Source organism: Danio rerio, chromosome 20 (genome assembly GCF_049306965.1).
Source record: "Danio rerio strain Tuebingen ecotype United States chromosome 20, GRCz12tu, whole genome shotgun sequence".
NCBI lineage: Eukaryota > Metazoa > Chordata > Actinopteri > Cypriniformes > Danionidae > Danio > Danio rerio.
This window is the reverse complement of record NC_133195.1, coordinates 28,992,501-29,019,050: the sequence shown is the minus strand read 5'-3', so window position 1 is coordinate 29,019,050 and position 26,550 is coordinate 28,992,501. Positions and strand designations below refer to the sequence as shown.

The following is a 26,550-nucleotide window of genomic DNA, read 5'->3' as shown; positions in this document are numbered from 1 at the left end:
GTTTGTATCATTTTGTTTTAACATCTGAAAAAAGTGTTGTGAAATAAAGAGAACCGGACTAGACTGGTTTACCTGTCTCTGAGCCAGCTGTTCTCTGAGGCTGAGGCGAGCCAGATCAGGAGAAGCCAGAGTCTCCTGCACTCGCTCTATAGACTGATGAAGACTCTTTACATCATTCTCAAGTCTCGTCAGGTCCTGCACACAGAAAGACACACAGCACGATCTTTATGTTCATTCCAATGCCAATTTGGATGAGACTGAGGTCTCTGCAGAACAAAAGATCGCATTTCTGAACTTGTGTTTTCTAACTGGTGTGTGTTTGTCAATCATGAAATGAATGACATTGAAATGAAACTGATCTCCTTTACCCTACCCTACCTCATCCCTAAACCTGACGGTCACTATGATGTGTGTCAATCAGGTAACATTTAAACACACCCTCCATGCCGACTGATCTGGCAACTCGTATTACTTTCCTGCAGAGACCTCGATAATATCTGTTTGTTATAATATTATTTTATAATATTTTTTAATTATTCTATAATTGTATGGCAAGAGGAGGCACAGTGGCTCGATGGTTAGGATTTGCCGAACAGCAAGAAGGTCACTGGTTCGAGTCCCGGCTGAGTCAGTTGGCATTTCTTTGTGAAGTTTGCATGTTCTCACCGTGTTCATGTGTTTTCCTCTGGGTCCTCCAGTTTCCCCCATGGTCCAAATGTATAGGTGAATTGGATGAACTAAATTGGCCGTAGTGTATGAGTGTGTGTGTGTGTGTGTGTGTGTGTGTAATTGAGTGTATGGGTGTTTCCCAGTACTGGGTTGCAGCCAGATGAGCATCCGCTGCATAAAATTTGCTGGTGTAGCTGGCGGTTCATTCCACTGTGGCAACTCCTGATACATCAGGGACTAGGCTGAAGAAAAATGAATGAATGAATGAATGAATGTAAAGCCAGGATCCCCTTCATGTCTCTTCAGTACTTCTTAAGCACGGTGCTATTTAAGCACTGGAAAGGATACTTTTTTAAAAGCAACGGTCCATCCATCTTTAAAAACACAAAGGACTCCTTTGGGAAAAGCAGGATAAACCCCTTTTCTAATGAAAGTAATGTCGAAATTAATATTGTATTCCTAGAGTGAACCTTTAAATTTGTATATTGACTGCTTACAGTGTAACAAGAATACTTACATAGCTCACTCAAGGTATCAGGGGCTGTAAGAAAAAGGTGGACAAAAGTGATGCTTTGCTATACACTGGATTGACAAACTGCTATTGTGAAAGCGCTTGGTTAATGTACAGAATCAACCTCTAACTCTTGTTCTGGACATCTAAATCCATTGAGGTATTGACAATATCCAATCGGTCTACCACAGACAGTTGGGCTATGGTTTAAATCATGTGGGGACAGATCCTGAAGAGTTACTGAGATCACAATCTTTTTAAATCACCACAGTGCCCTGAGCAAGGCACTAAAGCCCTCTAACTTCAGCTCAGAGCCATTAATGTCTACTGGAGACAAGACATAAGCCCACAAAATATAAGCAGCTTAAATGGGTTTAAAATGGTATAAAATAATGCGTTAAAACAAATCGCTGAAGCCTTACAGAATATAGAGAATAAAATATAGTGACATGAAACCATATACACAACTCTATTTTGTGTTGGAAATAGTGATTAATTTACTGTACATTTATTTTATTTTGCTTTATGGGGGCATTCATTCATTCATGCATTTTCCTACGGCTTGGTCTCTGACCCATCAGAGGTCGTCAAAGCGAAACGAAGTGCCAACTATTCCAGCATATGTTTTACACAGTTGATGTGTTTCCAGCCACAACTCGGTACTAAAAATACCCATACACTCAAAGGAAACCCACGCCAACATGGGAGAACATGCAAACTCTACACAGAAATGCCAACTGGCCCAGCCAGGACTTGAACCAGCTACCTTCTTGCTGTGAGGCAACAGTGCAAACCACTGAGCCACCATGCCACCTTTATGAGGGCATCAATGAACCAAATGAACACAAATTTTCTGCTCCAGCTTTGCTTGAAATTGTCATTGGTGCAAAAGAATAACAGACACAATATTTTGTGTATAAAATGCAACACACTGATTATTTTCTTCATGTTTGTTGAAATCTCCAAGCATGCTCAAATACAGATATTAAGAGACATGGCATGTGTTTGAAATTTTTCTAACTAAATCATAAATAATGTTCTTATAATCAAAGACTATGTGAAAATTGTAACTACAAATATAAAAATTGTAACATTTCACTCTAATAAAAAAATTAAACTACATTATTAATCCAATTTCTTTATGGCACACTGCTAGTTATGACAGTCTAGACAATTTAAAAAGGACTAATTTATGGGCCTAAAAAGGGGTTGCTTTCTTTAAAATAATGTGAGTGCTGCTATATAAACCTATAAATGAATGAAGCAGTGTGGTGAGTATATGGCTATTTAATGAACAATCATGAATTAAGTCCAACTGGCAAAGGTGCCCAAAGTAGGAGCTCACGGGCCAAAGTTGGGCAATAGTAACCATTGATTTGGCCCACTATCCCATCTGAAAATAAAGGGAGAATGATGAGAAGATGGTTGAGCTTTTGTTTCTTTGTTTTATTGCTGAGCTACAGAAAAAATCTGACTAAAAAAAAATGTTTCAATTAAATGTTGTAAATGATTCAGACTTTTAAAATGTAAAAACAGGTAGGCGCAGGTCGACTAGTTTCTTTTTTGTTCTCAACATTGAACTCCATAGTGCTATAAATTGCATTGTTTTTGTTTTAACTGTAAACAAGTTCATTATAAGATTTTAAAAATGAAATTGCATTAGTTAATAAGATTTAATGAAACGTTTTTAGTTATTTTTAAATATTAGCGAACCAATTAGGAAATTACCCATGGCAAATTTAATGTAATATGTTTTGGTTTGTTTGGTTTGGTATATATTCGGCCCTTAGCCCTCAATCAAGTTTGGTTTTTGGCCCTTTATAAGGAAATGTTTGAGCACCCTTCGTATGTAGTAAAGAAAAATTATATAGCTTACCTCAATGGCCACTAGATGGCAATGACTCTCTACACTTACCAGAGACTTGAAGCTTGAAGTAGATTACAGCATTCATACGGCAGTATTTTTACATTTAATAAGAAATAGAAATAAAAAATAAAATTATAATGAAGTGGATTTTAAAAGTTATTAAATCTAAAATATAAATGAAATGCTGAAACTTCACCATATCTATGTTTCCCAGAAAACTACAAACATGAGTTTAAAGGCCATCGAAAACTGCAATTTTCACACTAGTTTTCTGCAATGTGATGTTGTGTCATGTTTTACCTTGGCTGCATCCTGTAATGTCAGGAGTCTGGTTTTGGCACCCTGCTGGAGCTCTTCAGCGTGTCTGCTCAGTTCTGACACCTGCTGGTGGAGCATTTCTGTCTGCACCACCTCTCCCAGCAGCGCCACCCTTTCCACCAAACCCTCAAACTCTCCTTGAAGGTCTTGCCACTCTTGCAATAAGGCCTGATTTAGACATAACACAAAACAGCATTAGATTTCAGCCCCAGCAGCTACACAGAAATTGTGATGATATCTGTTTTCAGTCTCCACCTGATGGGTCCTGATTTGTTCCTGCATTTGGGATAATGGACTCCACATCAAGTTTGTGGAGACCACAGTCTCTGCTTTTTCTGTCCAGTTGAGTGTTAATGTCAGCATTTCATTAAATTCTTCAAAGTTCCTCTCGGCCTAAAATGCAGAAAGCTCCAACTTATTAAACACAAAGTGATAATAATTTGCATGCCACTAACAGAATCACAGACAGTTTCTCCGAAAGCTGACCTTCTGAAGGCATGTGGTTCTTTCCTCTGCCAGTCTGCTAGTCTGGGCATGAAGCTCAGTCAGTTTACTCAGGCTGAAGCTGAGCTGTTTGGCTAGGAGAGGATTCTGCTCACCAAACTCCTGAACTGCCACATCTAGTTCAGAAAGAGCCCGAGCACATTCCTCTAGCTCCTCAAACAGAGTCTAGAAGAACAAAGATAAAATAAAATTTCAAACTGGCAAAGAAAAAACAGTGGTTAACCCTAACCTTACTCTAATTAAGTATAAAAAAAATTAACAAGCCTTGGAAAAAAATACAAGCTGCTTTGTTGTAGTGTTCCTAATTATAACTTCAATTATTCATTAAAACAACTTTTAGTAATTTTGTATTATTAGTTACCAAATTGTTTTAGGAAATACAAAAATAAATAGAATCATGAATATTTAATAGCTGAAATTTAATATAAATATGAGATGACAAACAAAAACATTTCAATTACTTTAAATAACTAATTACTTTAGATTAAAAAAATCTGATAAATTACTGAAATAAAAAGAAACTAACATAGTTTAAAAAATAAATAAATCTAAATGAATATACAAAAAAAAAAAAAACACATCAACAATAACACCATTTAAGAATCAATGTTTCTTTTTTAATATGAAGATATATTGATTTAAAACCAGATATTAAATGAATAGTATGTACAGCTGATAAAACAGCACAGTATTTTTTTGATCCTCAACCAAAAGACCCAAATAAAGTTAACACTAAAAAAGGAGTGATGAATACTAGTAAAGTGATAAACTGATAAAAGCTAGAATAATATCTATAATATATATAATAATATATATATATATATATATATATAAGTATATAAGTATAAGTATATATATATATATATATATATATATATATATATATATATATATATATATATATATATATATTTAGTATATATATATATATATATATATATATATATATATATATATATATATATATATATATATATATATATATATATATATATATACTTAATACTAAAATAGCACAGCCTCATTGTGAATTCCACTCCTGATATATTTAGAAACGGGGTTATGCAGAAACATTCTGGAGTACACTTGTGTCATCTTTTGCAGTGTGCTGTTTAGTAATCAGGCCTGTGTCTGCACCACAGCATTCATACCTCTGTCTCCTCCTTAGCCTCCTCAACATCCACAGCCTTCTGCTTTAGTTTCAGAGAGATGAGTTTGACTTTCTTTGACATGTCCTTAAGTCTGGAGTTAAAGTCTTCTTTGATGCCTCTGCTGTGTTGGACCTCTCTTTCCCTTGCCTGCACCTGAAGAAAAAGAAGAAAAGAAATAAGCACAAGATATAAAGAGGTATTACCTTTTCTATAGACAAAACTAGAAATGTATTGACAGCTGATACCAATTTGTTGCTACATCAAAAATTATTATGATATTAAACACTCTATTTCACAAGTTTCTACAGTATAGTTTAATCATAGAAATAATAAGATTCAAACAAATATTGTAATGTAGCCTTCAAGCATTTCTACATTTTGCAATGAAGTAAACATATGATAATGTAGAGTTAAGTTATAATTCAAATAATTTAACAATTACAAAATACAAATAAAACAAATTATTTCATAATATGAAACTATCAGGTGTTTTTGATGAGCAGATTTTTTTTATCAATGCCAAATTAACTTTTTAATTGTCAATGGTAGGTCTTGTGCTCCTGTCTGTTTTACTTCATTTATATTTACCTTATTAGGTAGGCATTTGACCAAGTGTGACAACTATCAAATCAAATCAAATTACTTTTATTGTCACATCATTAGCAGCATGTGTGCTATGATGAGTGAAAAGCTTAGGTACAGGCACCAGACAGTACAAAATACAGATAGTGCAAATACAATGACAGTGCAAAATACAGACAGTGCAAAATGCAACAGCATACTCCCAAAAAAAACAGGACAATGTAAAATTGACAGCGATATGTACAATGAATAGTAAGTACCTGATCTTCTGCAGAACTCAGAGCCAGCGTGACCTCTGCCAGCTGGGTGTTGATCTCAGAAGGAAGGATAGTGTGGAGGTCCTGGTATTTCATCTGCTGACGATCAACAATTTGCTCAAGGTTCTGACGGTGAGATAGCATGCCTCCATGAGCCGCCTAGCAGAATCCACAAAAAAAAAAAAGAAAAAGAAAAAAACAGTTACTTATTATAAGTCAGGTTGTAGGATGCTACAATGTGAGAAGTGCTCACATCTCTCCACTGTATAAGGAGCTCTGCAGTACCTCCAGGTCAGTGAGCAGGTTATCCAGGTCTGCAGTGGGGCTCAGAAGCAGCCCCTGGGTGTCCTGGATCCACCCTTTCAGCAGGCCCAGCTCTCTCACCACTTCCTCTCTCTCCAGCAGCTCCATCTGCACCTGCTGTCTGCTAGCACACACCTGCTGCAACAGACTGACGGAAGAAAACACACATTATGCAAATGACTGAAGATGTGAAAGCAGATGACGGAAAAGTAGAGTTGGAAATATTTCAGAAATTACTGGAATCATTTTCGTGGCATTCTATGCTAACAACTGTTGTTCAATATCTGGATTTTACTGCAGATGTTTTCAAGCATTGCAGAAACGAATAGAACTGGAACAATTATAAGCTTAATTTATTCAAAGCTAAAACATTTAGAATTTAATATTTGCCTTCAAGACAGACAGACAGACAGACAGACAGGAACATTAATAGACAGATGAAAAGAATGTTGGATAGATGGGTGGATGAATAGAGGGATGATAAAACAAACAAAAAAAAGAACATTGATGGCTGGCTCAACAAAACATCCAAAAGATAAACAACAATAAAATGATTATTGGATGCATAGCTGGACAGGTGGATAAAAAAACAGAACAGAATAATAAATTAAATGACAGAATGATGTATGGATAGATGGCTGGGTTGATAGACAAATGGATGAATAGATGGATGGACAAAGGGATGGATTGATGGATATATAAATGGATATATAGACGGACAAATGGATGGATAGACAAATGTATAGATGGAAAAATTGGCAAATGAATAGATGGATGAATGAACAAATGGATGGATTAATGCATAGATGGAAAAATAGATTGATGGACAAATTGACAAATGGATAGATGGATAAATGGATGGATGGACGGATGGATGGTTGGATAGATCGTTTAATGGATGGATGGATAGGTGGATTGATGGATGGATGAATGGATAAATGGATGGATATATGGATGGATGGATGGATGGATGGATAGTCAAACGGATGGACAGATGGATGGATAGATGAATGAATGGACAAATGGATAAATAGACAAATTGATAGATGGACAAATGGATGGATGGACAAATTGACAAACGAAAAGATGGATGGATGGATGGACGGATGAACAAATAAATGAATGGATAGACAAGTGGATAGATTGACAAATGGATGGATGGATGGATAGATGGTTGGTTGGTTGAATGGATGGATGGACGTATGGATGGTTGGATGGATGGATGGATGGATGGATGGATGGATGGATGGATGGATGGATGGATGGTTGAATGGATAGACGGGTGGATGGTTGAATGGATAGATAAATGGTTGAATGGATATATAGATGCATAGTTGAATGGAGAGGTAAATGGATGGATGGATGGCTGATGGATGGACAAATTGATGGATAGATGGATGAATGGACAAATGGATGGACTGATGGATAGATAGATGGGCAAATTGAAAATAGAAGGATAGACAAATGAATAAACAACCGAAATTGAATATGGATGGATAGATGACAGAATGATGAAATGGATGGAGAGAACATCATAGACAGCTATAATGACTTGATACTCTATATGGATGCATGGCAGAACAACAGATGGAATAATGGATAGTTTAACAACAGAGTCTTGGATGAGTAACGGATGGTTAGATGGAAGGAAAGAATAGTAAAAAGACCAATGATTGATTGATTGATTGATTGATTGATCAACAGAATGATAGAATGATTGGCAGGTTCATGTATGGATGGATGAATGTATAGAATGACAGATAGAATAATACAATGATTTACAGATAGAAGGATTGAACTATATAACAGAATAAAGACAGACAGACAGACAGACAGACAGACAGACAGACAGACAGACAGACAGACAGACAGACAGACAGACAGACAGACAGACAGACAGACAGACAGACAGACAGACAGACAGACAGATAGATAGATAGATAGATAGATAGATAGATAGATAGATAGATAGATAGATAGATAGATAGATAGATAGAGATCTTCATACATGTCATATTTGTCCTGAATGCTCTGGATCTCCAGTAAACTGGGTTTCTCTGAGTTGAGTATGGTGGGTGCAGTGGTGTGAGGATGGAGGAACAGGTTGAGCACGTGGTGTCTGAGCAGGGTCAGGGCACTGCTCTCTCTCTCCACCTCTCGACTGAAAGAGTCGTGGTACTCCAGAAGGCTGTGCAGAGCTGCCATACTAGAGGCCTTTTCCACCATGCTGTCAGGAACTCGACTATGCAGATCCTCACACACAGCTCGCATTTTCTCAAGCTGAAAAAACAGAGAGATGTGTAAAGAGTTACTCCAAAAGATGTTACTCACTACTGTTTTTTGTTTTATCGTAAAAGAGGTTTAGGTTCATTTTATGTATGCTTTTAAAAGATTCAAATGTAACACATCACTGGAAATGACAGCTAAACAAAGGCATTCAGTTTTCATGTACAGTAGATTTCATAAGGAAGATATATCAAGTGAAACACTTGTTATGAATTGATGCAATGCATTTGTCAGCCTCTGAGGTCATCACATCAGAACATCAAAAACCTTTTGATAATAAATTATTGATCAAACTGATGAAAAAAGCAAGCAGACATTTACAGGTTTACAGCTTTCCTCCATCTATGCTGCATACATTTCTGCAAGATCTATGACTCATTCCTACTGAGTGATATCACATCCTAAGCTGAACAATGAAACTTATATCACTAAGAAACAATGAAATAAGCGTGAACGGCTCAAATCAAACAAGAAACAGTTATTGCTATCATTAATAATATTGATATCTAGATAGTACTGTCTCTACAATAATCTTTTACTTAGCATTGTAAGCGCTACTGCTGTCTAGTCTAATATAAAATGTATACACAATGCTTGTTACACAGCATATCTTCCCTATGATGTCATTTCCTGTGACGGCAGCAGAGATTTATGGGAGAAGTGGTGAGTTGGCAACTTCCATGTTGGGCTATTTTTATATGGACCGTCATTGCCAAGCATTACATCATTTTCAAGCCACTGCCGGCGACTGCCGCTCTAGTCTGATCTCCGAAACAAGAGTCAAGATTTATTCAGCTCTACTACAGGACCTAACTGCATACAGAAGAACTGCTCTATTTCATTATCTGTTTGATTTTTGCCACAGTAAATAAGAAATATTGTATTTCTTTACCTATAAATATGCTATTTATGCTACATATTAAAATGTAGTTTTTAATATAACTTTTAAAATTGTTCTTTATCTTTGTTATTTAAAATAAGAACAGCAATGCAAATAAAAAAACAGCAGAGTACATACAAATAAGAGGATTTTTTACATTGTTTAACAGAGCATTTAGGTAGGAACCTAAATAATGATTAAACATTTAATGTAAAAGCATTCAATGCATAGTCTTATAAATAAATTGGTTTATTATTAAAGCATAAGTATTGGTATTATAAGATTATTTCTTCTTTTCTTTTGTTTGATTAAAGGGATAGTTCACCCAATAATTACAATTGAAGAGTTCAGATGCAAAACCCTCTAAAACAGACCTCTTTTTGTTGTAAATGAGGATTTTCTATCAGGCTCCAATGATTAGTTTAATTTTATATGTAATGAAAAGGTTATTAGCTAGTAAATAAAATACCTTTATTTGAAAAATGTCACTTTAGACAATCCTTTTTTTTTTTTGGGAGTGTGTAAATTTAAATTTAAATTGAATTAACCCCTTTAACATTAATGACACAGACAGCAGCTTTATTATATTATGACCTAGTGTAAGAATCTAATATAACATCAGACACCCCTGACTGTGTTTACATGCATACAGATATTATGAAATAATTCTATGCGTATCTTACCATTCAAAAACAATATGCATCTAAAAATATTTTTCTTGGCTTATTGTTTTGAATACTCTTTTAACATCAAATGCATTACTGTGTATTTTATGTTCTTTTTATAAAAACTGAAACATCAAACACACTTGCTCTACTTCTAAAGGGTACAGTGCATGCGAAAAGTATTCACAGGGCTTTACTTTTTTTCACATTTTTTGTTACAGCTTTATTCCAAAATGGATTAAATTAATCGATTTCCTCAAAATTCTACACACAATACCCCATAATAACAATGTGAAAAAAAGATGTTTTGAAATGGTTGCAAGTTCATTAAAAATGAAAAAACCTGAAAATTCACATATAATACATAAGTATTCAGAGCCTTTGCCGTGAAGCTCTAAGTTGAGCTCAGGTACATTCTGTTTCCACTGATCATTCTTGAGCTGTTTTAGCAGCTTAATTGAAGTTCACCTGTGGTAAATTCAGTTGATTGGACATGATTTGAAAAGGCATCCACCTGTCTATATAAGGTCTCAGGGTTGACAGTGCATGTCAAAGCACAAACCAAGCATGAAGACAAAGGAATTGTCTGTAGACCTCCGAGACAGGATTGTCTCAAGGCACAAGGCCAGGGAAGGTTACAGAAAAACCTGAAAAACTCCTGAAAAATCACATGTACATAAGTATTCACAACCTCTGCTCAATACTTTTGGCAGCAATTACAGCCTCAAGTCTTTTTGAATATGATGCCACAAGCTTGGCACACCTGTCTTTAAGAATTTTTGCCCGTTCCTCTTTGCAGTTCCTCTCAAGCTCTATCAGGTTGGATTGGAAGTGACAGTGTACAGCCATTTTCAGATCTCTCCAGAGATGTTTAATAGGATTTAGGTCTGGGCTCTGGCTGGGCCACTTAAAGACATTTAACAAGTTATTGTGAAGCCATTGTCATTGACATTTAGGATGTCTCTGTACATTGCTGCATAAATCTTTCCCTCTATCCTGACTAGTCTTCCAGTTCCTGCAGCTGAAAAACATCCCCACAACCCGATGCTGACACCACCATGCTTCAATGTAGGGATAGTATTAGCCTTGTGATGAGTGCTGCCTGGTTTTCTCTAAACGTAACGTCTGGCATTCACTACAAAGAGTTAAATTTTAGTCTCATCAGACCAGAGAATTTTGTGAGTCCTTCAGATACCTTTTGGCCAATTCCAGGCAGGGAGTGGCTTCCGTCTGGCCATACAGGCCTGATTGGTGGATTGCTGCACAGATGGTTGTCCTTATGTAAGGTTTTACTCTCTCTACAGAAGAACACTGGAGCTCAGACAGAGTGACCATTGGGTTATTGGCGAGCTCTAAGAAGTGTTCTGGTGGTTCCAAACATCTTCCACTTACAGATGATGGTGGCCACTATGCTCACTGGAACTTTCAGAGCCGCAGAAATTTTTCTGTAACCTTCCCCACAGAATGTACCAGAGCTCAACTTAGAGCTTCACGGCAAAGGCTCTGAATACTTATGTACATGTGATTTTTCAGTTTTTTTTTATTTTTAATAAACTTGCAACAATTTCAAAACATCTTTTTTCATATTGTCATTATGGGGTATTGTGTGTAGGATTTTGAGGAAATGAATGAATTTAATCCATTTTGGAATAAGCTTGTAACATGATAAAAATGTGGAAAAAGTGAAGCGCTATGAATCCTTTCCGGATGCACTGTATGCACATCTCTATAAAGACTATATTCCACAGCTCTAGCACATCAGCCAATGATGATTCCATACCTTCTCCCTGATGCATCTCCAGTTATGAGCAGAGTCCTGGAGGGTTTTCACCTGAGCTCTAGCAACACTGTTCATCCGAGACCACCGATGGCTTACTGAACGGACTGACTGAGAAGTAACATCTTTTATAGCTGGCTGATCAAACTGTGCTGCTTTTTCTTTCAGGCAATTTAGTGCATCTTCAAGACCCTGAACCTGCGGCATTATTCTCTATATAAAAAGAAAAAAATCAAAAGGAGGTTTTAGAAAAACTACAAAAGTCATGTCAAAGTTAATGCATAAGATTAAAAGGGTTAGATGATGACCTGGTATAAATGCAGATTGTCTTCAGCTTCTTGTTCAGAGTTTGCTTTGGCGGTTGTCAACTCCTTCATCCTCTTCTCAATGTCATTCATCTGCCTGATAACGTCATCTGTTTCATCTTGGAAGGATCTCCACTGAGTTATGCTTCTAACAAAGAAATAAAGTAAGCAAGTTTAAATATTAATGTTTCTAAATCAGTTCTGTCAATTTGAATAACACAGACATGCAAGTATAGGTTTCTTGTGCCTTTAATAATTAATAAATGTTTAAAATAATAATTACATTTTATATAATTTAAAATGGCAAAACCTCATAGTCTTTACCGTTGCAAGTTGTCTTGATGTTGTTTTAACTGCTCAAAGACCTCTGTGGCTTTGTGATGAGACTCGTCACAATGTTGACAGATGTGTTTAATTACAGTAGGGCTCAAATGGTCACCCATCTGAGGGATCAGATCTTGCATTTCATCAATCATAAGCCTGACAGCATGTTCTCTGCCTGTTGTATCCTCTAAGTCCTTGAGGTGGTCTGAAATTTTCTCCAGGTCTGGCTCAAGTAAGACCTGCTCAAGAAGAGCACCAGCATCATCAAACCACTGTTGGATGCATTGTAAGGAATGATGGTATCTCTGGAACAGGGACAAAGCAGACTGCAAGGCCACCTGAGGATACATATTACATGTTTAATAAACATTGAACTTGCTTTCAATCAGGTTAACTGTCAGGAACTAACAAAGGGTTGACCAAATACACCTATGAAAGGCCATGAGGAGTTTAGCTACAATTAAAGACTCAGGCTACACTTACACAACAATGATATTGTAGACGCTTAACAACAACAACACTATCTCAAACTCCATCATTTTTGTGTGTTTGTTTAAGCTTGCCTTTAATCTACACCTCCCTAAATAGGTACTAAAAATGCACATGATGTCATCAGTTTCAAAACTTTTGTTTTCAAGTGTTTAAGCAGACACAATTATCTGTACGGATTTATGCATTGTCAGTCACAAATGCGTAAACAAAGAGCAAACATTTCTCAAAAATTGTTGAGGTGTTAAAGAGTTAAACTCAAGACAATGACCTTTCAGAAGCAGAACTAGATATCCCTGAGTGACCATTATCTTACCTGTTTGGTGTTGAAAGCTTGTTGAAGATCCTCCTTCAGCTTTGGAATGTCCATTAAAGTGGTTTCAAAGAGCTTTGGAAAAGACTTTTGGTCATGAATGTACTTCTGTTTCTCTTCATTACTTATATCTTCTAATACTCTAAACCTTGATTTCATTTCTTCTTGAAGTGCAGACAGTGAGCTGGCCTCCTGCTGTACAATTTCAACGTTTGCTTCATCAAACATTAATGGGCGTCTTAATTGATCCCTCAGACTCTTGAGCCAGTCAAAGAATCCTTCAATTTGAAAATCCTTACATCCTTTTAAATCTCTCTCACATTTTTCTCTGTGTTTATTAATCCTTTGCTTTAATGTGATAAGCTGTTCCTCTCTGAAGATAACCTGAGTCTTAAGGGTCTCTAAGTCAAAGTGCTGATTGAGGTCATCGTTTTGTGCTTTGAGACCCTCTGAATGTGTACTGGCCTCTTTAAGACATTTTGAGAGGTCGTATAGTGTAGATAATCTCTCCATGGCATCTGCCTCTATATCTGATTCAAGTCTGTCAAGTTGCTCCTTTAATCTAGTGATTTTACAGTCCATTTTCTCGATAGCTGCCCGGTGGTCATTTAATACTTTTAATGTTTTCCGTAATACTTTTATTTTACACTCAATCTGCTTGTTAAGACTGCTGTGAAGATAAACTAGCTGGCCAGTGACTTCATGAGCATATGGCTGACCCATGCTGAGAAAATCCTGAGTTTTACACCTTAGATCTTTCATTCCCTGAAACAGATTTCCAAGACCTTTCAGGAGATCTTCATAACTTCTGTGCAATCTTTCTCCCTCCTCAAGACTTTGGTTAGCTGACTGCATCTCTAAACCATCACTCTTCTCCTGTAGTTCTTTCAAAGCTTTTCGTGTGATATCAATAAGGGACTCGAACTCCCTGCGCTCCAAAAGTACTTGTTGGATCCAGTCACGCTTCTCTCTGATCAACAACAGCATGTCGTTGTACTGCTGAGGAAGGCCATTGAGCTTCTCATCTAGGTAGCAGTGGTCCACCTCATTTAATGTAGGAAGAATCTCTTGTCCAGCCCTCTGAACGATAAGCAAAAGGTTTTCATACTCTGAAGCATGATCAAGAAGCTGCTGGTATTGGGCCAACTGATTCTGCAAGTTTACATCATTCCCACTCAGGTCAATAACTGGAAATGTGGCTTCCTCTGCTTGTTTTAGCCACTCACATATTCGGTCAAGATCCATTTGAAAGTATTTACGGATGACTAATGCTTTCTCCAGATGATGTAGATGCTCTGCGCTCTTCTGCAAGGACGCCTCGAAGATAACTTGCAGCTCCTCCAACTTATGAAGCGTCTCCTTCTTCTCCTCCTCAGTTGAATCTTTCACTAGATCTCGTCCCTGGACCCAAAGAGATGTGAGCTCCACTTGATATGCTCTTAGGCTACTGGTAAAATTCTTACATGCTGCCACCTGTTTGTGAAGTACATTTGGTAGGAGTGCCACATGATCATCTGCAAGTGCCCTCTGCTCTTGCTTCTTGATCCATTCAGCTGCTCGGTCGAGGGCTTGTAGGAACTGTGTTCGTTCTGTAAAAACCTTACTGAGGCTCTTTCGATACTGAGCTGCCTTGGTTCCAAGTGATGCCACTTCTACTTGTGCTTCCTCAACCAATGTCTGCAATTTCCTCCTTTCATTAAGACCTAGACGAGAGGAAAGGCTGCTGGCATCTGTCATGGCCTCTGCCAGAAGCTTCTCCTTGGCCTCCAGTTCTGCACAAAAGCTCAAGTGGTCAAACAGAAAGCTTTGGGCCAAATCTGGAGGGGGGCTAGTTTTGAGAGCTTCCGACAGGGATGGTTGCTGCAACTCAGCCCACTCTTGAGCCTCCCGCAAACGGTCCTCAATTTGACTCAGCTCTTCCAATGTTAGAGCTGAATCTTGGATTTTCTGCTGGACAAGTGATTCCACCTGAGTCCAGCGTTGCTCTAGATAACCCACTTGCTCCTTAACTAGGTCTCTGTCTTCTAAGCTCAGACGAGGCAGGATCCCATGCCTATTATTTCTAAGATCATCAAGCACACATCTTTGATCCTGCAGGTCAGTGGATAGTTTCTTTAAGGCATCAAGGCACTCGGCTGTGCTCTCAATATCTCCCCTAAAAAGTGAGCAAACAGAAATAAATGGCTGATAAAAATGTCTGAGGAATAACTAGGGGTATAACGATACATCATAATATTGGGAAATTGCTAAAATAAAAATGCACCGATGCTTATCATTGGCATAAACAATATGATTTGTAATAACTTGTTTAATTCAAGAGTCAACTAAGGTATAATTCACTCAAATATTTCAATTCCGCCTTCATGTACTATGTTGCACAAAAACCTTTCATTGCTGTAAAATCACACTAGAGCCGAATACAAGCAAATGAAGCTTACTTCAGTGTACATGCTCAATAACAGGTAATAAAGTTGTAATTATTTGCTTTATAACACCTCAGTGCAACATCAGGAGCCTCAGATAGTAATTTCGATTTACATGCACATGTTTTTTGAATCTCAAAGTGGCGGAACACACTCACTTGAGCAGCAGTGGTTGGAGCGGCATTCTGCAAAGTGAAAGCGCACACATCATTCAAATGACCATATCGCCATTAGATATATGATTACTCCAAGCATTTTTTTGGAGGGGGTTTATTCGTTCATTGTGAACAGAGTTGTGTATGCTGCTTTTTTGTAGATTCAATGCATAGTCTATCACCTCAAATCTCCACAAAGTTTAACATTTTAACCAACAGTAGGCCTACATTTTATATTATTATTGTTTTTACCATGTGTTTGAAAAATAACAATAATAATACTAATGTAAAATTTTTTCACAGAACGCAGAATTGAAATAACATCATACGGTGAGTTCAGTATTGAGATATGTATGGAATCATGACTTGAGTGTATCATTACACCCCTAAGAACAACAAAAGACAACTATCAAACATACGAACATGTTTAGTGAAATTAGAAAGGGAATGTCACATGCCTTGCCAATTGATCCCATTTCTTGGACAGCTGGTCAAACAACTCCTCCACCATACAAATGCAGTCATGATAGTCCCCGCTCCTCTGCAGATCCTCCTCTTTCTGTTCTAGCAGCTGTGCAGCCTGTCTGCCCAGATCCAGCCAGGAACAGCGCAAGCGCCCAACTTCCATAAGCTCAGGGGATTCCTGACCAGCCGTTAGCCTATTAATGCGCTCTCTCAGATGGGTCAGATCAACCTGCCTGGCTCGCATCTCCTGGATAAAATCCTTTGTGGCACAAAATATGGCGTGTTATTAATAAATTCTGCCTGTCTTTATTTGATATCCTGCCAAATGGACAGTTCTGGATGACACCCTCTGTCGCTGGCAGAGAGTGAGCTTTGAGGTAATTGAGGTTTTCATTCAATCTATTGTTGACAATTCTCAGCACATCCAGAGATGGTAATATGTGCTATTTTTCACACACAATGAAGGGGTCTGCCTGGACGCTGTTATTACAGGCACGGACAAATCAATTCATACATCCATAATTACACCCAGATGAGTAATCTGGGGAGAAATCTTTATTAATGAATGAAGCTTCCTGCCAGAAAATGTAACAGAGGGCAAAGATCATCCCGGCTTTCAGCAACACATAATAGACTGCTTCTGATTAACTAATATAAAGATCCCATACAAAACTTGGGTATAAAGTCTCATGCAATTGCATTTGCAGCAGTAAATCTTGTACAGGTTATGTTTCGTAAAAATAAGTAATCAAATAGCCATCATGCGGACACAAAGCTTACCTGAGCCTGGTCCAACTGGTTCTGAGCAACCTTTGGCTCAAGCTCAGCTGGCCTCCTTAACATGTTCTGAAGGAGTTGTTCAGCCTCAAGAAGATGACATTCAAGGTTGGAACGCAAGTCTTTGATCTCTCTCCAATTGTCTGTAAGTTCTTGAGATTCCAGCATCCTCTCCTCTATCTGCATTTGGTGAAAAACAATTCTAAATATTTTCCAGCAATGGATTTTCAAGTTTGATATTAAAAATTGGGTATTGAGACAAGTATTATAAAATAAATCCTATATAATATCAATGAAATATAATTTTGCTCTTATCAGTACACTACTCAATATTTTGGAATCAGCCAGGAATCCCATCTTACTTATTGTGAGCATGTTCAAAATGTCTATAAAAATCTGAAACAGAAGCTATTTGTTTATGGGAGAATTAGGACAAATTTGTCTTTTTCTGTTCCTGAAACTTATCTTCATGACATCATTTTGTTCACCTTGTCATACAGTTTGCCTGTTTGGAAGATAACAACAAATGATATCTTGGAGCCAACAGCTAGACTGTACAATAGGGCCTATAGGATCCACAATAGACTTTCTGGATGGACACATCATTGTTTTGCGCTATCACTCTCTAAAGCTTTATCCTTTCAAAATTACATTATGAACACATGGATTAAACTGTACTATCAAATTTTAATTAGGGCTACCTCAGCAGCCCTTTGTGCTATGGTACCAAAACTCAATACTTAGGACTGATCGTTCCAACAGATCTGTAACAATTGGATGTCTGCCATTACCGGCTTTTAAAAACTGTTATGGACAAAGATATTTCTTTTATGTATTCACAAAAGCCTGGAATAATATCCCACAAAATCTAAAAGCAATACCAACACTGAGACATTCAGTCAACTATCACTGTGGCCACTGTTTCTCTTTATTTTGTATGTTTGGTTATTGTTTGAACTGTTCTCAATTGTTGATGGATGAGATGTTAAGGTGTCTGTACTGCATGTTTTAATGTTCTGCAGAGCGGAAGCCTGCTGAAAAACAGCATTCATGCTGAGTTAGGCCCGGTTATCTTTACCGATTATCTATGCTTTTCTGTTTAAAAATTATGAATAAACTGTTGGCGCAATGGACTAGTGGTTAGTGCGCCGACATATGGTGCAGTAGCACGTCAGGGCGTTCCGAGTTCGAATCCCAGCTTGAGGACATTTCCCAACCCTAACCCTCTCTCTTTCCAACTTCACTTCTTGTCTTATTACTGTACTATCTAATAAAAGCAAAAAGGCCAAAAATGAATCTAAACAAAAATGAATAAATTATTAATACAAAAATAACTGTTTCTAATGCAAGAAAACAGTTGGCTCAGTTTTGAAATTAGCACATCAAATGTTATTTTAAGTACTCGTTAGCCACAGAAACAGCATGACTTTCATATATTTGAAGAGCAAAATGGCTGTGTTCAAAATGACGAGTCAAAATGTTTTTAAAGGGCACTGCGAAAGGAGCACAGTTGTAAATATGAAGATTTTACATGAACAGTAAAAACACTTTGAAAACCAATTACACCTGAGAATAATGACTTTATTGCCTTTTTAAAAAAGAATTGCAAGATTAAATGTCAGAATGTTCTAAACGAATAGGGCATAGGGGGGATAACTAGGAATAGAACGCAGCCAGGAACTATGCTCCAGAGGTGTAGTTGCAAGCATACAAGTTTGCAACACAGTTTGCGAATGTTCATTGGAACGATAGATTTTGGAAATGGCAAATCAACTAACTATGTTTGTAACGAAGGTACTTGCAACATCAGTTGGCTGTCTAGGGAATAAAGTATGAAACACAAAGACAGAATATTTTAAAGCATTAATAAAAGTCTATGAGTCACTGACCTGAAGTTTGACCTGCTGTATCTCAGCTGCCGTCTCTTGTACCTTCTCATCAGAAAGATCACAGGTAGAGCACACTAGCTGCAAATAGGTACTAGCCTGCTCCTGTAGAGTTCGATCTTGCTTCATCTGATGGGACATTTAAGAAACACCAGAAACCAAATTAGGTAGTCTAGTTTTCTCATGCCAATTATTATTGTGAAGTAAAGCCACTTTTATGTACATACACAAAGCAACTTATATAATAATAATAATGTATACCTGTGTTAGTGCCTCCTGTAGGCACTGTGGTGCATGTTCAGGAAGCTGTACCTCCTCTTGTACATTTGAAAGCCATGTCTGACACTGTTGTAAAGTATCCCGCACACTTACATGTTTCTGCAATTCCCGATCCAGACTCTGATACACCTGCACAGAGATCCAAAAGACTTAACCACACTCCATGCACAGACAAAAGAAATTGGTTAAAATTTCTAAAATAATAACACTAGAGGAGGTCAACTCATAAGACAACGCTTGAATTTATCACATCAAAGGATATTTTAAGTAATCGTTAGCCACAGAAACAGCATGACTTTGACATATTTGAGGAGCAAAACGGCAAATGACATGAGTAGGGCCATACGGTTAACCATGCTAAATCGGGTCAACATAAAGCAAAGCCCATTTGACAGGTGTTGAATGCTCTGGCATTCATAATCCCATGAGCAGAAAAGCTGACGCTGATTGACATTCTTAATTCACGAGTCCTTGCGGGGGGCAGGCAACGACAGGCTTGCTTTGGCAGACGGCGGGAGCTGGCAGCCTGAGGAACTCATTGACCAGATTGCCAGGTGGCGGGATTTACCGGATGGCATTGTTCTGGCAAGGTTGGCACAAGATGTTATTAAGGGGTATAAACTAGCAAACCAGTAGGGAGGGGTTTTATCAATGTCTCGGCTTGTTTTGACGGAATTGGACTTGATGGGCAAAATAAAACTGGCATGGGGAAGGGGACGAGGTATTAATAGACTGGGTGGTTTGCTCAGAGAGAGACTGAACAGGCAATGTGTCAGATGGCAGAGAGTGTTTGCCATATTAGGAGTGAGTGTGATTAGGGTTTTTAGAGGAAAGCAGGTGGCAGCTTTTGGTGGGGATGGAAGAGCCAGGGTAGGGGGGAAAAGGTGATTTGCAATAGGGGGGCATGTGATCACTTTCACTGCCGTAGGCTTTAATGATACGCTTTCATGGAGAAATGACTTCTTAGTGCCTCCTGATGGGTCTCCTTGTAATGACACTGGCATGCAGAAGTCAAAATGTGAAGCTCATTTCATTGCCAGACGTCCCTTGTTTATTGACTGCCTGGTAAAGGTTGTTTAATCTGATTTAAAAGACAAATACTCTGAGAGGAGGACTTTGTCAGCACTTCAGTTGGTCCCGTGAAACTAGGAAGCCAGACAGGGGGATTAAAATAATCGTGAGGTTCTGGAAGAGTGGCAGAAAGTTGGCACACTTAGGCTTGCTGCTGGAACAATGCTTTGAAGTCAGCAGAGGGACAATAAACAATGACACAAGCAAACTGACTGGAAATTATATGCTTAATGAGGTGTAACAATTAAAAACTGCAGTATAACTAAGATTACTCTAAATGTGCTGGATTTTATTTTTTAATTTGTGTTGTTTGTGCAGTTTAAATTGTCAATAAAACTGCAGTCATATTCAATGCTGGGTAAACATACTTAAATGTATAAATACATTAAATAAGTAATAGTTTACAATATTAAACCTATCCTAATTTAAACAAGCAAAAATTACAATACATACTTTCACATGACTTTCCCCAAAAGACAACCAAGTAACACATATACAGTAGTTACTTTTTATAGAAAAGGGACTCAAGATCGTAATATATATAACTTTTAAAGTAATTTTTGCACTTGTCATATCCCAATAAGAGGCATCATCTTGAATTTACTATGAAATTAAACTATCCAAGGCCTATTCCTATTTTAATGACTGGAGACAACTAGTTCACACATTTACACTTTCACAGGCCAATAATAATGGACAGAAAAGAGACATATATCACAGCTCTAGCTCTTTATATACTCTCATAGGTGGATATGCACAGTAAACACAGGCATAATGCTGATCTTGTGCTGGTGTGTTGGCAAGTAAACTCACACGCTGGGCAGTGCTGCAGATGGCAGAGTAGCTGTCTTTTGCTCCCTGCTGGTGGTTCTGAATTTGCTGGCGAAGCCGAGGCTGGAGGCGCTCACTGCAGCCGGACAACAGCTCCTCTCCCTTTTCCTTTAATGTAGCCAAACGCTCCTCAAAACCAGCTATCTCCTCCATAATAGCCTGAGATGATGATTTATGCAAAATAAAATATATTAGTAATTGACCCAAATATTCTGATACTAACAGGAACTCTTTATTTCAGTATAACTTTTTTAATGTGGGTAAATAAAGTGTAAATATTTGTAAAAACATTTTGATGTGAACATTTAACATCAACAGCATCTTAAATCTTTGGCATTTTTTTAACATTTAGATTTTTAAAAAAGTATAGTTATACAATGCATTATAGCATCTGTGCATCAAACTATATGAAAAAATGAATATCCGCTAATGAGAGGCGTTTCTAATGCAGCACAGTACATTTTACGTTGTCCTCTCTTCGGGCTGCCATTATAAGTCTTATACATTTTTTTCATTTTTATGAAAGTCATGTAAACACTATTATGAAGTTTTTCTTTTAACATTGGAGCAAATAGGAATGCAAATTAATTAATTTGGTGGTGGATGAGGAGATTCCCCCAATGTGTAAAGCACTTTGAGTGTCCAGAAAGGCGCTATATTAATGTAAAGCATTATTATTATTAATAGTTATTTTTGGCACAATCCAGTTTACTGCTCTTAACTAAAACAACTTCCGAGAAACTTGCTGAGGAGCCCACAAACCAAAAAGGGTCTATAGTTCACCTTATGTCTGGCTAACTGCTGAGTTGCAGCTTCCAGGCCACCGCTTGACGACGGCTCAGGAGTCACCATTCTGCTGGACATCTGCAACAGCCATCGCTCAATTTCCTGTAGATCTTTATGATAAGCTTCCTGTTTCTTCACCTGGGCCTCCAGCCTCTGAACATGGGTCTAAGGAAATTCATTGAAATACAGAAATGATCAAGACATTTGCAAGCACTCAGACTAAAGCATCTTTATAAACACACAGCTTGAAGTCCTCGTGCACATAAAGAGCTGCTGACAGCTGCAAGCGCCAAATGAATCATTTGGAATTGAGTATTCATTGCGCTGATTGCAGGGTTAATGGATGCCATCTTTGAGGAAATAGCACATAAAGACTTCAAATTAATATTCAAAAGCTTAAAGAGGAAATAATCTACAATTTTGCAGTAGTTAGTTTCCCTCCAACGTTTGTAATTTGCAATTTAGTTCTAAGTGATTCTATATGTTCATGACATCCGAACTGCTAAAACAAGCTTTGATATGTAAATGTAGGAGGTCATAATTTAATGTTTCGATATCATGCTGTTTGATGAAAGTATATACACTTAGTGGATGTTTTTGATGTTACGCTGCATTTAAATGATTCTGTTTAGTTAATTTTTCATAGTTATTATAAACTTACCCTTGCTGTGCCACGCAACTCTTGGTAGTCAGCCTGTAATCTGCTCATGTTGTCTGTGATGGAGGGGGAGTGGAGGAGGGTCAGTAGAGTTTCTCCTTTCTCTACCACAAAGCTCACAGCAGAATCACGGGACAGCAGTGTCTGCTCCACAGCCTGGACATAACAGATCAATCAACACCAAATTTAACATTAAATAAATATAAATTAAACTTTTGAATTTGAATATTTATTTTAAATAATAAATGCATTTTGAACACCTAATCAACAAATAAGGATGATTTCTGAAAGATCATGTGACACTAAAACATGGAATAATGACAATATTAGGGTTTAATTACATTTTAAAATGTATCTCTCTATACAGTGTTCCCACTCTAAGCCAAATCCTAAATTCCCTGATTTTTAACTGACTTAAATACTGAATTCACATTAGATTTAATAAACATAAAAACAGGCAGATGTTGTAGTCCCAGTGAGAATTTTTCGATTCAATGAAACAAAAAAAGGTTTTTTTAAAAATCTAACAGAAAGCGCAAAATTTATAGGACAGTAGTTTGTGATTTTTTTTAAATTGTTGCGAATTTCTGCTATACCATCAGAATTGTTTTATATTAAATAACATTATATTTGCATATAGAAAGTGCTCATCCAGTGTGTGAAAACTAGCATTGTCATAGCTCTGCAACAGCTCTGCATTTTTTCCTGTAACATTATCACAATGCAATTCTGCCAATGCCTATTTTAAAAAAGCTATCTTCATTGTACGGATCACTAAATTTAGAAATTTGAATGTTTCTAATGTTATTGCTGAAGAGATTTGAACAGTTTTGTTTGTTTTGGTCAGTTATTTATGTATAAAATATGACGTAGTAAGGGTTGGTATGGTTAAAATTCTCTCTTTGTTTCTCTCTTTGTATATAAATTACAGTCAAAAAAAAAACTAAGATGTGTATATTTGCCACAAGAATAGGCACAAATATTGCAGCAAATTTTGAGAACAGTTGCCATTAATTCATCATTTTAGGCCACAAAAATCAGAATTTTTTTTAAGCAAAACCCAGAAGAAATTGGCTGAGCACTGAAAATAGGCAAAACAGGAAACAATTTGATAGAAAAAAGAATAAAAAATACATGTTGATAAAAAGCAAGTAAAATTGTAAATGACAAATTTCTGATATTCCATGACATAGACAAATTCATGACATTCAATGACTATAATAGATCTCTTAAAATTCCATGATATTCCAGAAATTCTATAACCTGTGGGAATATAAAGTATGCTTTTTTGATTGTATATATACAGTATATCTGCTTGTGGGGTATAAAAATGACACAAGGGGAAACAACTACTTCTGTTGATGATTCTAATCACATATCAACAGTGGTTTAAAGGAAGAAATTATAAATCCTCAAATTACTGTAATTGAGTAGTTTTTCTCAGGAGTTGTAATTTACTAAGTAGTTTTTAAAAATGTGTGCTTTTACTTTCATTTGAGTACATTTTTATCACTGTATCTATACTTTTACTCCACTACTTTTCTTTAAGCTGCAGTCACTACTTAATTTTGTCTTGTCCATGGAAATTGGCTAAAGTAGACAAATCGGTCCTGTTATTCCCATTCAATCAAATCACACATGCAAAGTAAATCGCACCATACTGAACAACCTCAAAACATGAGTAGCGCTTTATAAATGGAAGTATTTGGAATTATTAAATTTGCAATATTTGGAAGTTTGGAAGCATTAAAAGTGTCCAAGAAGATGTCCAAAATCTTTACACACAATGACCCAGAGACTGTTTATACTGCATGTCACTGATGAGAAGATGGTGGATGCTTACTGTATGATGACTGAAATCACCAAATAGGCTTAAATAATCACTAATTGCACTACAGAATGTTACTGTTAGTCTACACATCCCTGCAAAAATTGCATGCACTGTAAAAGCATCAGCTTTTTACAGTGTAATAGTCACTACTCTTGAGTAATTTTAAAAGGGCTAATCAAGTATGTCATATCAGTAAAACACTACAAAATGATTCACCAACCTTGTACTTGGCCAGCTGGGCTTTCCTCTGGTAAAGTTCTACTTTGGGTTCAACAGTAGAGCTGAGCAGAGCTCTAGTCTCTCTAAGCCACTGCATTTGGCCCTTGTAGCGCTCTTGGAAGTCTTTATAGAGCACAATGCTCCTTTCCAGGGTCACGTGCTCTTCCCGTAGCCCCAGTATAAGCTCCTCGAGTTGTGATCGGCCCGTTTGCACTTCCCTCTCCAGTCTGGAAGCTCCAGGGTCATCCAAAAAGGAAACGGCCAGCTCTGCACTCTCTCTCAGTGTTTTTAGCAAGCTGTGGGCTTGATCCATCTCCCCCTGTAGAGACTGCAGGATGAGCAAGAGAAGCTTTTAAACAATGAATGAAAAAAGTACAAAAAGAACAACAATAACAAAACAAACACAAATCAATAATTTAATGAGCCACAGGACAGATATTTATGCCTTCCCTAGTGTGCAGCCAAGACATGTACAGTATTTCCTGTTCCTGACAGCATCTGATCTCCTCTGAAGTGGACTTTTCTGATGGGCACTTTGAAGCCTGCCGGGCCCCTGACACCTGTGTGCGGAGACCCGGGGAGGCCCCGAGATGAGATATGAGAGGAAGACCCAATTATCCAGGCCTTAAATGGGGCTTCAGCAGTGGGGTTTCTCCATCATCTCTGCGCTCGACCCCTCCTACTCCTTTACCCTTATGCGGGAGGCGTCTCTATATGATATCAGCCTGTTGTTTCTACAAAGAGCAGTACATGAGGGGCCCTTGGCTGTATAGCTAGATCTGGAGTTACTGCTGCGGTGCTGACAGCTAAAACAGCCCCAGTGTTTTAATGATGATCTCCACACACCGATAAGGAAATGAGAAGTTAGCGATGCAGAGAGGTGTAGGATGAAAGCATAATTGGGCCAAGAAATATGATCTGGCCGGAGAAATGCACACTTAATTGGCTGTTAATTAATTCACAAAAAAATTCCATTCTAGGCCTGAAATTAAAACTCGCCAAGTGCCAAACGAGAGTACTGGTGTTTTATTTGAATGTCTAAGCTAGTTGGTTGTTTACTTTTAAATCACAGAAGATTACAAATTATTATTAAAAAACACTATTATAAAGTACTTTAGCTGGAAAATTATTATTATTATTATTATTATTATTATTATTATTATTATTATTACAGGTTTCATACGAATTTTTACTACTAAAATTCCATGACTTTTCCAAGACCTTCGAGTAATTTTCATGACCTAATGTTTCATGCAATGTCTACATATGTGTGGTAAAAGAAAAACGAGGCATGTTCAAATTTTATACAGCATCTCCTAAACACGAAACAATCTATTTAGTTTTAATTTATATCTATGTAAAATTGATTCAGATAATGCTTACTGTGCACTAATAATATGAGACAATTAACAATTTAATTAAAGACAATTAACCTATATTCAAGTTTACAGATATCTGTTTTTTCAAAACTTTTCCAGGCCTGGAAAATGCCATGTCAAAATTCCATGACTTCTCCAAGTTTTCCATTTTAATTAATTAATTAATAATAATAATAATAATAATAATAATAATAATAATAAATGTCATGTTATGATATATTTCCTCAGTTTGTTCTGACTACATTTTAAATAAATATTGAATAAGCCATTTCACAGTTGGTAAAATACGTGTTCGCTAAATTTATTGGACAGCCAAGGCCATAACTATATTCTGAACATTGTAGAAAACCCTTTTTACAAGGTAAAAATAAATAAATAACTGAATGCAGACAGAAATTTTAGACATAATTTTAAATTATTAGCCAAACTTTTTTACTAATCGATACAATACATTACTCCATTATTGTTTTGCATGCCTAATATTTTGAAAATGAAAAGGAAAGACATGAACATTATGAACACAAGAAACACAAACTTCACATTATGAAGTTTAAAAAAGAGTGGGAGAAGACAGGAAATTTAAATATTA

The 26,550-nt window shown here is 37.0% G+C and overlaps 1 protein-coding gene across 7 annotated transcripts in view; it reads right to left on the bottom strand.

Annotated features, from left to right (window-relative positions):
• The window catches only part of syne1a (spectrin repeat containing, nuclear envelope 1a), a 329,974-nt gene that overhangs the window by 54,923 nt on the left and 248,501 nt on the right, over positions 1-26,550 (bottom strand). For all 7 annotated transcript variants that reach the window (XM_073933275.1, XM_073933274.1, XM_073933278.1 and 4 more), the window contains 20 exons: positions 24,584-24,910; positions 22,536-22,688; positions 21,872-22,039; positions 21,071-21,247; positions 19,169-19,315; positions 18,911-19,036; positions 17,025-17,201; positions 16,238-16,503; positions 13,205-15,356; positions 12,400-12,737; positions 12,079-12,223; positions 11,774-11,983; positions 8,171-8,442; positions 6,145-6,310; positions 5,863-6,018; positions 5,021-5,173; positions 3,852-4,034; positions 3,621-3,758; positions 3,348-3,533; positions 73-195 (listed from right to left, as the gene is read on the bottom strand). In XM_073933275.1, the coding sequence (XP_073789376.1) occupies positions 73-195; positions 3,348-3,533; positions 3,621-3,758; positions 3,852-4,034; positions 5,021-5,173; positions 5,863-6,018; positions 6,145-6,310; positions 8,171-8,442; positions 11,774-11,983; positions 12,079-12,223; positions 12,400-12,737; positions 13,205-15,356; positions 16,238-16,503; positions 17,025-17,201; positions 18,911-19,036; positions 19,169-19,315; positions 21,071-21,247; positions 21,872-22,039; positions 22,536-22,688; positions 24,584-24,910 (5,763 nt within the window). The remainder of the gene's footprint in view (positions 1-72; positions 196-3,347; positions 3,534-3,620; positions 3,759-3,851; positions 4,035-5,020; positions 5,174-5,862; positions 6,019-6,144; positions 6,311-8,170; positions 8,443-11,773; positions 11,984-12,078; positions 12,224-12,399; positions 12,738-13,204; positions 15,357-16,237; positions 16,504-17,024; positions 17,202-18,910; positions 19,037-19,168; positions 19,316-21,070; positions 21,248-21,871; positions 22,040-22,535; positions 22,689-24,583; positions 24,911-26,550) is intronic.